This window comes from Pseudopodoces humilis, chromosome 2, assembly GCF_049639895.1.
Source record: "Pseudopodoces humilis isolate 2021_Gansu_Grassland_sample_001 chromosome 2, ASM4963989v1, whole genome shotgun sequence".
In the NCBI taxonomy this organism is placed as follows: Eukaryota; Metazoa; Chordata; class Aves; order Passeriformes; family Paridae; genus Pseudopodoces; species Pseudopodoces humilis.
The window spans coordinates 8,393,900-8,406,181 of NC_142201.1; the positions used below are offsets into that span (position 1 = coordinate 8,393,900).

Below are 12,282 nucleotides of genomic sequence, written 5' to 3' on the forward strand. Positions count from 1 at the left end.
ACTGTATTTCCCATACAAACATGGCTATTAAAACTTCTCTGTGTAAGGCAGATGATTCAAATTCTTTAATGATGAAAAAGGAAATATAGATGAAGGAAATTATATGTATGTAATATTTATACACACACATTTTATACATGTATGTATGTATAGGCTCAAATTTGAAAATAAAACTTGTGGCAAGTCAGAAAATCATTTTAAAATGGAGCCCTTCCTTTCTCTGATTATTACTTTTATTATTGCACCTCATTAAAAACAAATTAATACAGTAATGTATGCTTATTTAGTGCTTGGTTTACTTGCAGGTTTCCCCTGTACCGTTTGTAAAGCCAGTCTTTTTTGTGCCACAGTGTTGTTTTCATCATTTGTGCAAAGAAGAGATTCAACAGTACTTTTTAGAATCACAGCTAGTTTAGAAGGGTTTCCCTGCATTTGCTGCCTTCTCTTGCTGCTCTATTTCCCTGTGTCAGAGCCAAATTACGAAGCAAAGCCGTCAGCTCTGCGAGTCAGGCACTAATGCACAGTTCGATGAGAAGCTTCTCCTTCTAAAGGGGTGCTGGGCTCGGTCAGTAGTCACTGCAATGACAGCTCCGTGCTGGGAGTGCAGCTGCTGCTGCTGGCGGGGCTGTTGGTGCTTGTTACCTACTGGGGAGAAATTAAACCTCTGCATGTTGGCTAGTGTACAAACTGTTCCCTCTCTTTAATGTCACTTCACCTTCCAGCCCACGCTGGTTCTGAGGCTCCAAGGCCCAGCTGGGGTGTCACATGTTCCCATATCCACCTTTGGATTTTGGCATTGTTGTGTTCAGGAGATGGAGTAGGATTTCAAAAATTTCTTCTGATTAGAACAACCCCATCTCAGTAGGCGATCAGCCTGATGTTTTCGGTGACTCCCATTTGCATTAAGGTCCTGAGCTCCTGTTTACATCAAGGTCCTATTCTTGCAGAATGTTTCCTGGAGCTGTGTCTGGATCAGCCTTGACTGTCACTCCAGTTGCTTTTCACTGCTTGGGTAGTTAAAAAAGATGGAAAAACTAGTATGTGTGACCTCATTATGCACAGGAATTTTCCACTGGCATTCTCCTCGCCATTGCCACCAAGAAAGGGTGAGAGAAGATATTTTCCAAGCACTTTATGGCCCAGTGATGACCTCTTCCTAAAATAGCACCTAAGTAACTTCTGGAACAAGGTAATGAACCTCCTACTCTTCCAGCCCCATATCCCTGGCACACATATCCTGGAGAGTATGGACACTACTCAGTGGCAGGCTGGAAGTGGGCTGGGAAAGGAGCTCTGTGGAACTCGAGCACCATTTTGCTGCTAACATTGTATGTCCTTGGATCCCTGTTCCTCACCTTTTGGCCTACAGACGTGACTGTTGAACATGTGAGTTTGGGAGAGATGATTACATGTGTTTGTAACATTAATTATTTCTTTGTAGGTCCCACTTTAATCCTTGGCTGAAAATGAAGGTTGCTGAAAATCCATCTCTGTCTCAAGCATGCTGCAGAATGAAGACAAATTCTGTTAAATGTGACTTGCCAGGTGCAATTTCTTCCATCACCAAAACCTCTCCCTGCCTTGCTTTTTTGTCTTGATAGGACATTTGTGGTTGGGCTCTTTTCTCCCTGGGGCTGAGATTGATGAGAGAGAGACAGTTTTCTCTTGTTCAGACTTGGTTGTTTATTCTTCTTTTATCTATATTTCATATATACAAAGTACAAGGAGTTACGGGCACTAAGATAGAAAAGTGAAAAATGGCTAACAAGGATCTTCTTCAAGGTCTTTTTAATGTCTATTTACCCAATTAACAGATGCCAAGTAAATTATTTTTCTTTGTGACCCAATGACCCAACACCTGTGTGCTGCACTGTGGCATCTTCTATCCAATCAACTACTACTACTCAAAAACCTCTAGAAGAAGATGAAGAAGAAAGGACAAGAGGCAACACCCTGAATCCTTCATCTTGTCTTCTGTTCTCTAAACTAGTTTAAACTCCAAACTTTAACTTATCCACCCAGTGACTTAAGAAACTCTCTAATTTACACACACTCCTAATTTTTCTATTTAACAGTTGTTTTCACTGTGTGATATGAAATTCAGTGCTTTCTTGGATGTCAGAGCCAGGTGTCAGAGATAAGGGCACACTCTTGGTGCCTCTGACTCAAACACTTTTTTTATGTTTACCCTCTTTGGTGCTTGCCTTGCAGCAAAGCAAACCTGAGAAAGCTCAGGTTTTTCTTGTCCCAAGGAGTTCCAAGCAGAGGAGAAGCAGGTGCTCTGATCACAGGGCAGAAGGGGTGGTACAGGACAGGAGTCAGGAAATTGGGCTGTGAAGTGCCACTGCCTCAATTAGTTTGTTTTCTCCCCTTTGTCAGGTAGGCTGTAAGAATAAGGGATGGCAGCTGGAGCAGCTGGCAGTTTCGGGATGGGTTTCATCTAGAAAGAAGGAAGACAGTGTAAAACATGGCAGACAAAAGACAATAACAAAAGACAAAAGCCACGGGCAGAGGCAATGTGACATGAGCCAAGTGTATCCGTGTGACACTCAGTGTGTGACATTTGACAGGTCTTTCGCATCAGAGGCACAAGGATCACGTGTGGTTTTGGAGCCTGTCCCTTAGGGCAGCATAAGCAGGATTAAGGACTTAAAATGGAGCCTTTTTTGTTTAAATAAATTTAAAAGATGCTTCCTTCTTCCAGCTCTTCTCTTCTGTGTAAGTTGGGGTTTTATGATTTTAGGAATTAATAATATCCCTTCCAGCACGTGACATAACTGAGATAAGAATTCCTAAATGCATTTGGAACAAACAACTCCGTGTTACTGAAAATAAGATCAGTTATGTGATTAAAATGAGCGCAATCAAATTTGAAGCTTGAGGCACCGCAGCTAAACAAACATATCTCTAATCAGCAAATTATGTCCTTCCAAGGAAAACCATAATTTCAAAATGGAGAAACTACATTAAAACAGTCTTCTTTAGCGAGGGAACGATTATTCAGCAATATTTATGGTCACAGTGTCATTTGAAGGGAATTGGCAGGGCTTTTCCCGCCCCGTCCCCTCACGGCGGGCCTCAGGCCTTGGTGCAAGGGCGACCCCTGGCGGGCAGGCCCCGCCATGGCCGGCCCGGCGCCCTCGCGCGGCTCCTCCAGCGCGCATGGAAATTTCTCGTGTCCCGGGAAATCCCGGCTGCTCCCTCGGGAAATGGAGACTTGGAGCATTCCCGGTACTGTCCTCAGGGACTCAGAGAACTGGGGAAGAGGAAGAGGCAAGGGGACAGGGAAAGAAAAAGCAACAAAGAGGGGAAAAAAATGATGATTTACACGTTACGTTTTATACTTCTCTTTGACATTTGCACACCCAAGCAGTTTCTAAAAGAATTTCACAGAATATGTTATATTATAAAGTTCACAGAATCAAAGAATTGTTAGGGTTAGAAGGGACCTCTGGAAATTACCCTGTCCAGCCCTCCTGCCCAAAGCTGGGTCATCTGGAGCAGGTGACACAGGAATGCATCCAAGTGGGTTTGGAATGTCTCTAGAGAGGGAGACTCCATGACCATCCGGGGCAGCCTGTTCCAGTGCCCTGCCAGCTTTGACATAAACTTCTTCCTCATGTTGAGGTAGAACTCCTTGTGTTTTATTTTATGGCCATTGCTCCTCATTCTGTCACTGGGCCACTATAAAGAGTCTGGCAGATCTTCTTGGCACCTGCTTTTGAGATATTTACATGCATTAATGACATCCCCTCTCAGTCTTCTCCTCCCCATACCAAACATGCCCAGCTCCTGTAGCGTCTCCTCACAAGAGAGACCTCCAGACCCTTCCTCATCATTGTGGCCTCTGCTGGGCCATCTCCAATAGCTCCGTGTCTCTCCTGTGCCGAGGAGCCCAGACCTGGACACAGTACCCCAGGTGTGAGCAGAGGAAAGGATCCCCTCCCTGACCTGCTGCCCACGCTCCTCCCAGTGCACTCTGTGATCCCACTGGTGCTCCTGGCTGCAAGGACACCCTGGCAGTTCATGGTCAATTTGTCACCCACCAAGACTTGCTGGTCCTTCTCTGCAGAGCTGCTCTCCCACAGGTCAGCCCCCAATCTGTGTTGGTACTTGGGGCTATTTCTCCCCTACTTGTGCCCTTGTTGAACCTCATTTTCTCTCTGCTCCACTAACCAGCCTATGAAGGTCTCACAGAATGTACAGCCTTCAGGTGGATTGGCCACTCCTCTCAGTTCTGAATTGTCAGTAAACTTGCTTAGGATGCATTTGATCCTTTTGTCCAGGGTTCTCTGTTATTCTTTCCTTTGAGGCATCTTAATAAAAATACAAATGATGTTATAGGGTGGTGACACTCCCAGATTTAAAAATACATTTGTATTTTGTTTACAGCCTGATATGTGAAATGCTCTCAATTATACATACAAACTCTGGATGTCTTGACATTTGCTGCTGGGGATAAGAATGAAAATGCTTTTAATTTTATTGTGTAGCTTACCTGTAAGAATAGTTCACAGGGAACTGGTATGCCTGCTTTCAGGGCTGATATCCATGAAGATGACCATGAGACCATACTCAGGTCCCTTGACACATGAAACTATAAAGGTGTAAAACTATAGTAAATACATGAAAAGCTAATACTTGATTGCCATGTCAGTTTAGCCCTAAAAGCATTTATTTGGAAATGACATTTTTACTACTGATTCTTCCTCCTCACTGTTCCTCACAGTTCTGTCCTCCCTCCTCACTCCCCCTTGCAGCATTTTCCCTTTTCTCACAGGCCTCCCCTGCAGCTCCACCGCTGCCAGGCTTGGACACCTGGGCCAAAGACACCGCTCTGCCTGTGCCAGGAGTGACTTCTCAGCGGCCTGGGAGACAGAGGCAATGCTCCCACCCTGGAAGGGGAGTGCAGGGAGAAAAGCAGAAGGTCTGTGTGCACAAGGCTGTCTCCCAGCGCCCATCAAACTGTGTCCAGAGGTGTCTGAGCCTCCAGCTGTGGGTCAAGATCTGATGGTCAGAAATAGGTGACACAATGGCTTCTGCAGGCCTTTGGGTGTTCCAGTTTATGGAACAACCATCCTATAAAGAAGAGCTTGAGGAAAAGACCCTGTGATGGAACTGCTGATTTCAGCAGAATCTTTCGAAGCAAGTTCAGAGGTACTCCAAGGCATGGGAAAGGATGCTGGGAAGAGGAGATGGCAAGAACACCAGGAGGAGAGAAGACAGGGAGGTGCCGAGTACTTAAGCGCAAGTGTGACCACTGCAAACATCAACAGGCGCACAAACTTCATCTCTTTGCTACAGAGGGGACATGGAGCCATCCCCCAACACAGTCTTACCCAGACCCTCACAGATAAAGGATTTCTCAAAGCAAATCAGCAGTTTTATTAACAGATGGACAAGGGTGAAATCTCTTTTGCATCTCCTGGCAGGGGGAGCATCACAGCTGGAACCATTTGCAGAGGCTGTGCAGGAAGCAGGGATCTGGACTCTGTTTGCCTCCTCAGGTGGGAGAGGAGGAAGCACGGCACAGACTGCTGGTCCCCATGGCTGCAGTGGTATCAGCAGATCTCCCCCAGTGCCTGGCTCTGGTGGAAAAAGTGCACAGTGGTTGGTCTTGGGCATGAGCAGCAGGCGGTTGATGTCTTTGCAGAAGCTCAGGACTTCACAGGTGCTGCCAGCTCCCATGGCTGGATGCAGTTGTCAGAACGCTGTTTGTGGGGAGGACAAGGCAAAAGCAGTGTAGGTCCCTACCTTATCCTAGGGCTTGTCCTCCCAGTTCTCTGCCATCTTGCTCTTGGGCACTGCAGGTGGTTTCCTCCTGGCTGCCACTGCCAGAACCAGCTCTCTTCTTACTGGGCAGCCAGTAGATCCCAAAAAGCGTGAGGATCATTTCAACACAGTTCCAGAACCACCACTGCTGGCAGGCTGAGTAGAGCACACTTTCCTGGGTGGGTCTGCTCTGCTCCTGCATCCTCTGTTTCATCTTCTGCAGTCTGGCCATCTCCTGGCTGCGCCGCTCCTCATGCTGCCTCAGGAGCTCTTCCGTGACCTTCACTGCTGGGAGATCCACACTCGCTGCATATTGGAAGATTCCTGCTGCTATCAGGACTTGGGTGATGCTTCCAGCCATGGCCTGGAGGAGGAGGATGGGGGAGAGAAGGAGCTCAATAGGACTAGGTGATGGAGAGACGATGGCTGGAGCAGTGGGGCCAGGATATGAAGGACCCAGGGATGGGTGGGAGAGGAGGTAGCCAAGAAAAGGTTGAGGAACTCCTTGAGGATGGAGGCACATCCCCATAGGCACTGCTTATAGCTGGCAGCCCTGGACACTGCTGTGCCTGCCCTTCCCAAAACTATCTCCACAGCCCCTGCACCCTTTCCTCAGCCTGAGAAATTCCCCTGCATGCTGGTGTTTCTTGTCTGTCACTCAACCCAGCCTTCCTCCAGCCTGCCCCACTCACTGCTGCCTCAAGTGGCACTGCCATGGGGTATCTGGGGATGTGTCCCCCTTCTCTCATGTCAGAGAGACTGGAGCCCCACAGCCACACCCTGTCCAGTCAGCTGGGGATTTGGATGGAATTCACATGGACCCAGAGACTTTATGACCTTTGGAAGAAGGGGCAGCCACTGCAGCAGCACTGCACAGCTGTCTTGGGGTTGTGCAGGGAGAAAATCAGAAGGGCCAAAACCCAAATAGAACTTAATCTGGTTATTTATTAACTACCATATAAGAGAATAAAAAATGTTTTTATAAGTCCATTGGCAACAAAAAGGAGGGCTAAGGAGAATCTCCATCCTTTACTGGATGGAGGTGAAATATAATAAGATAGGATGAGGAAGAGACTGAGGTGTTTAATGCCTTCTTTGCCTCGGTCTTTAGAGTAAGGCCAGTTGTTCTCCATGTACCCTGAACTGGAAAAGAGAGATGAGGAGCAGGCAGGAAACAGCAGCTGGGCAGAGGCACCCCAGCAGGATGCAGGCACTGTTAAACTCAGCCCACGCTAGAGGATGACTGTCCTGCTGTTCACAGACTGAGCAGGAGCAGGAGTTATTCCCAGCTGCCCAGTCACTTGAGTGATTTACAATCTTTCTCACCAGCCAACTCATCTGGCCCTGCTGTTCCTCTTGCTGTGTCAGGACCTCTGCCGTGGTCTGCGCTGCCTGGGCACCTGCCCTCAGTGCATAATGGAGGACAGCCAGCACCAGCAGGATTTTGGTGATCTTTCCAGCCATGGTCTGGGGGAGGAGGAGGGAGAGAAGGGGCTCAGTGGGGTTGGGTAGCAGGGAGAGGGTGGCTGGGGCAGCAGGGGCAGGAAATGCAGGGCCCGGGGACAGGGCACTCGCCCCAGTGGTGGCACCTGCCTCTCCCGAGGTGTTCTCTGCACCCTCTCCACGCTCTCCCCAGCCCTGGGAGCTCCCCAGGTGCTGGTGCTCCTGGCCTGGCCCTCGCTCAGCCCAGCCTTGGCCCTGCCAGCCGCACTGGCCGCTGCCTCGAGCCGCACTGCAGCGCTGACACCGCAGCCACAGCACCTGGGGACGTGTCCCCTCTGATGTCACAGACACCAGGGCTCCATGGCCACACCCCAACAGCCAGCTGTGCCCTTGGATGGAACTCAGGTGGAATTCAAATGGAACCAGGGAGTTTATGACCTTTGGGGAAGGGGCAGCCACTCAGGAGCACTGCACAACCTTCATGGGGTTGTGCAGGGAGAAAATCAGAAGGGCTAAAGCCTGACTCTAAATTAATTTGGCCCTAAAAGTGCCCTAAGAGATGATAACAACTGTTTCCATAAGTACATTGGTGACAAAAGGAAGGCTCGGGAGAATCTCCAGCCTTTAATGGATGGGGAGAAACAGAGTGACAAAGGAGGAGGAGGAAGACCTGAAGTACTTGATGTAAGGCCTGCTACGCTACCCTGATCCCCTCCCAGGACAAGATGGCTCACTCAGCAGATGAGAAAGAGTTTGTGGGTCCAGATTCCCTGGAGTTTAGTAAAGCCTTTGACTCTATTTACTAAAACATTCTCCTGGAGATGGCTCACGGCTTGGGTGGGTGTGCTCTTTGAGTAGAACATGGGCTGTGGGGCCAGGCCCAGAGGGGTGGGGAATGGAGCCACATCCAGCTGGGGACAGAAACCAGGGATGTTTCCCAGGGCTCAGCTTTGGGGCCAGTCCTGTTTTCTGAGGAGAGACTGAGGGTGCTGGGGTGTCAAGCCTGGAGAAATAGGGGCTTGGGGGAGACCTTGTCACTCTCTACAATTACCTATAAGGAGGTTTTTAGGCAGATGGGATGTGGTATCTTCTCCAAAGTAACAGGCAACTGGACAAAATTAAATGGCTTCAAGTTATGCTAGTGGAGGTTTAGATTGGATTTCAGGAAAATTTTCTTCACCAAGTGTTGTCAAGCATTACAACAGGAAGAACCCAGGGAAGAGGCCGAGTCACCATCCCTGAAGGTAAAATACAATACATGTAGATATTTCACTTAGGGACGTGGTGTACTGCTGGACTCGGGAGCCCTCAGTTAACAGTTGGATCTTAGGGGCTTTTCCAACCTAAACCATTTCTTGAGTCTGTGATTCTATTGTAGCAGTCTAATGTGATAACTAGGCTCAATGCAAATCCTAACCTGATTCTCAGTTGACAACTTGAGTCATTTTCCATATATCTTTGTATGTATATATCTAAGTAAAAAAAACCCAAACCATTGTGTGTCTTCTGTGTGGCTGCTGATTATTTCAATCATTATTTCATCAAGCAAAGTTTGTCCAAACACACTTTAAGTCTTTCAAATTCATCTTAAGGCTGTAGTATTGTTAGAATATGTGGCAAACCAAGGAAAAATGCCCTCAGAAGAAACAAATATGCTCCTGTGCACTGCTCTTCCATCTTCTATTTCCTCCTGCTATACTGTATTTTTGGCTTGTGTTGTCAGAGTGCCTAAAACAATAGGTTTCAGCCCTCTGTTTGTTGTTTCCTAGATTGTACTGCACATAATAGAGATTGAATATTTGCTCCTGGAATAAAAGTTACCTAACCAGATGGTTGGAACACATTCACAAATTGGAGAATCTCATCTCAGTTCTTGCCTTAGCCAAGGGTTTGCTGTGTGCTTTCAGTGTCTGTGGCAATTTCTCAGTTACAGGGTAGGGAGAGTAGGATGCGGTTTTCATCCTAAAGAGGAGAGCTGCTGTGAGAGGCTGAAATCCTGAAAGAGTTAATGCAAACCTGAAAGAGCTCATGTCTCAAACACTGGGCAGAGGGGAAAAGGAATGTTACCATGCCAATGAGTTAAGGTGATGTTAAGAAAGGGGGTCTTGGAGGGAGAATAGTGCTTTTTTGAGACCACCTTCCTTACCTTGGGTAACTATCTCTAAAACCAGATTTGGAGAGCATTGCAGTTGTGTCTCTGACAGGGGAACTGAAACTATGAAACAACCCAAACTTTCTGAAAAGTTTGAGAATAACAAAAGGTGCTTGCATGAGGACTGTTTGGTAAATAGCACTATTGAGGGGGCTGTGTGTGCACCCACCATCCACAGGAACCGCACCAGAGATGGTGCTAGAACCCTGGGTACTCACATGGATCCTTTACCTCTAATTTTCATATTTTTCCTTCTTCATTTCTTCCTCTCCTTAAAAGTTTAATGTGCTGCTGTTACAGGCTGTTTTAACTCCATGATGCTGCAGGCTGTTCAAAAATTTTAAGTTGTTGCTGATGTGGACTGTTCAACCTATCATAAGGTTTAGAAGTTTAAATTGCTGCTTCCATAGCTAAAACTTTCTAATTGGTTGTTTGGCATTGTCTTGCCTTAATTTAATCCAAGGTTATCCTCAGCATCAGCTGTCCCAGAGGAGGTAGTCCAGGCCTGCCCTCTCCAGATTCAACGTTTTGATACCCAGAGCAGGAGGCCCAGGACCTCCCTCACGGGACCTGATGGCTGCTCAGGTGAAAAATATTCTGAAATCTTGCTGTGATTTTATTATATTTTAATTTCCCATGATAAAGAGCAACAATATCTCTAAATTTAAAGTGAAATATTATTGCGACATATGAAAGTGATGTTTTATTTTTTGCAAGTCAAACTAGGGCTTATTTGAATTCCTCTGGCTTGATATTGAGCTTTTTCAAACAAGATATAAATCTGCCACTTTCAGTTGCATACTTGACTTTTTTAACATCACTGAGTAATGGCTGAAGCAAGAACAATATGTCATGCTTTTATGTATTTATTGCAAGGAATGCAAGGATTGTAATTAGAACTATAAACAAACTTTAAATAAAATTTTATTTATAAATTTGTAATATAAATTTTATATTTTATATAAATTTTATTTATGTTTGTCAAACACATACACCCATAGGCACACTGGCTGTTCAAAATTTCTGGTGTACTGAATAAGTGCAGGAACCCATTTGGAAAATGAGACAAAGGTAAACAAAACAACCAAGATAAAATAATAATTTTCACGTCTTTCACAATTATTTAATCGCTCCAGAATAATTCCTTTAGACATTGTTTTCTTCACACCCTCAGAAAGTGCAGCACATTTTTTCCTGCTCACAGGTATATGCTGAACCACTGCTGTTCTTTTTACTCTCTATAAGGGAGATGAATTAATATTTCTTCTTTGAGGAGGGTTCTGCATTCTATGGAGAATGTTGTCAGAATGATCAAATTCAACAGCAGTTTAAAATATATAACATAACTCACCTGAAACATTAGAAGAATTTTTTTTTCCATATTCCTATTCTCCATTAATTGAAAGCTAGCTGAGTGTTTCTAATCACTCATGTTTTTCAAATGATTGATTTCTCACTGAAGTGGCCAAACAATGAAAATACTGCAAATCAACCCCAGCTCCCTATATTTTAGACCACTGAAAAATGGAAATACAGTTTGCTTTCAGGCACTTTTCATTACTTGATTAATAGAGCTGATTCAGATTTGGGTCAGTGCCTGTTCTCTCTCAAAAGACTATTTATTCCCCACCCTTGTACAAATTATGAAGCAAGGGCAAGCATCACCATTGCTGCTTGTTCCTGGTGAAGTAAATCAATTCTTTGGCCAGAATTAGGGTGTAATCACACCTACAGCTGACCTGCTGACAGAAAACATGAGTTTGAGTAATTATGTCTATTATTTTTAAGGTATTTTATATAAAGTTGGCAGCCTCAGTGAGAATTTTCAAGGCCAGGTTCTGCAGGAGTGTATGTGGAAGTACACACACCTACTGCCTTCAATTCCTTTCTCACTCACTGCAAACCTTACAGTTCAAATTGAGGCCAGCTCCCAATCATCTGCCATGTGAACTGTGCCAAGTGAACCCAAACTACCTTTTCAGTTCATAAAATATTCATTCAGTCCCAGCTGGGACTGTAAAATATGAATGCTTGGTTATGATGTTGGTAACATAGCCTTTTCATTCTCTTACATATGTATGAGGGAAACAGCTATACACCACTCACAAGTACAGCTATATGATAAATTAGTGCTCTAAAAAACCCCAAACTTCTCCATCTCACTCTGCTAGAAGCCCATTTGACACTACAATCCTCTGTCTAATCCAAATGGTGGCCATTACAAAAACGTTTCAGATTTTACCCTGCCATAAATTCCTACCCTCTCCCTTCATATCCATCTGCCCTGTGGGAAATTTAAGTTCCTCCATATTACCTTCTCCTGGCATTCAATATTTCACGCTGGACAAGTATTTATTAATGCAATGCAATTCAGAGATAAAATGCTAATGAACAAAGAGCTTTGGAGTCTCCCAGATTGTATATCCACTAGTTTAGAGAACTGGGAGTGCTCAGATATACAGCTTTAATCACAGAGGAGCCTAGTGCATAGGAGAATACTTTAGGACACTTTTGAGAAATTTTACCTGTCTTGATCTTGAATTTTCTTTCTCCTTTATTTTACAGACAAAGATTAATGCAAATCTTTACACTTAGAGGGATTAAAATATTCACCTCCCTAAACACTGTTCACATATTCTAAAATTCGATTTTTCATTGGAAAATAATATACACACCTATCTGTACCGTATGTGTTTTGGTAAGTGTGAATTTGTGTCATGACCTAGTGCTTAGGTCTATTTGCAAGAGCTGGGATGGCATGTTTAGAGTCCAAACAACTTAACAAAGAATGCTCAGAATGCCTCATGCTAAGAAGCCTAAAGTGAAAAGAACTGAGATGAATTTGCCTTGTAGGTCCAGTGCTGTGACGTGAACAAAAATGACATGGTGTCAGACTTTTTGCTAATTTGAGTTGA

General features: G+C 45.1%; 1 protein-coding gene across 2 annotated transcripts in view; it reads right to left on the minus strand.

Annotated features, from left to right (window-relative positions):
- Nucleotides 1-5,419: 5,419 nt before the first annotated feature.
- Nucleotides 5,420-12,282, minus strand: part of PRRG1 (proline rich and Gla domain 1) — a 54,303-nt gene continuing 47,440 nt past the window's right edge. Inside the window, exons 4-5 of one of the 2 annotated variants that reach the window (XM_088051767.1) lie at nt 5,755-6,136; nt 5,420-5,588 (exon numbers count right to left, since the gene is read on the minus strand). In XM_088051767.1, coding sequence (XP_087907893.1) covers nt 5,756-6,136 — 381 coding nt within the window. In that variant the 3' untranslated portion in view covers nt 5,420-5,588; nt 5,755. Of the gene's footprint in view, nt 6,137-12,282 lie in introns of both variants that reach the window. The other variant, XM_088051766.1, reaches the window with a different exon arrangement.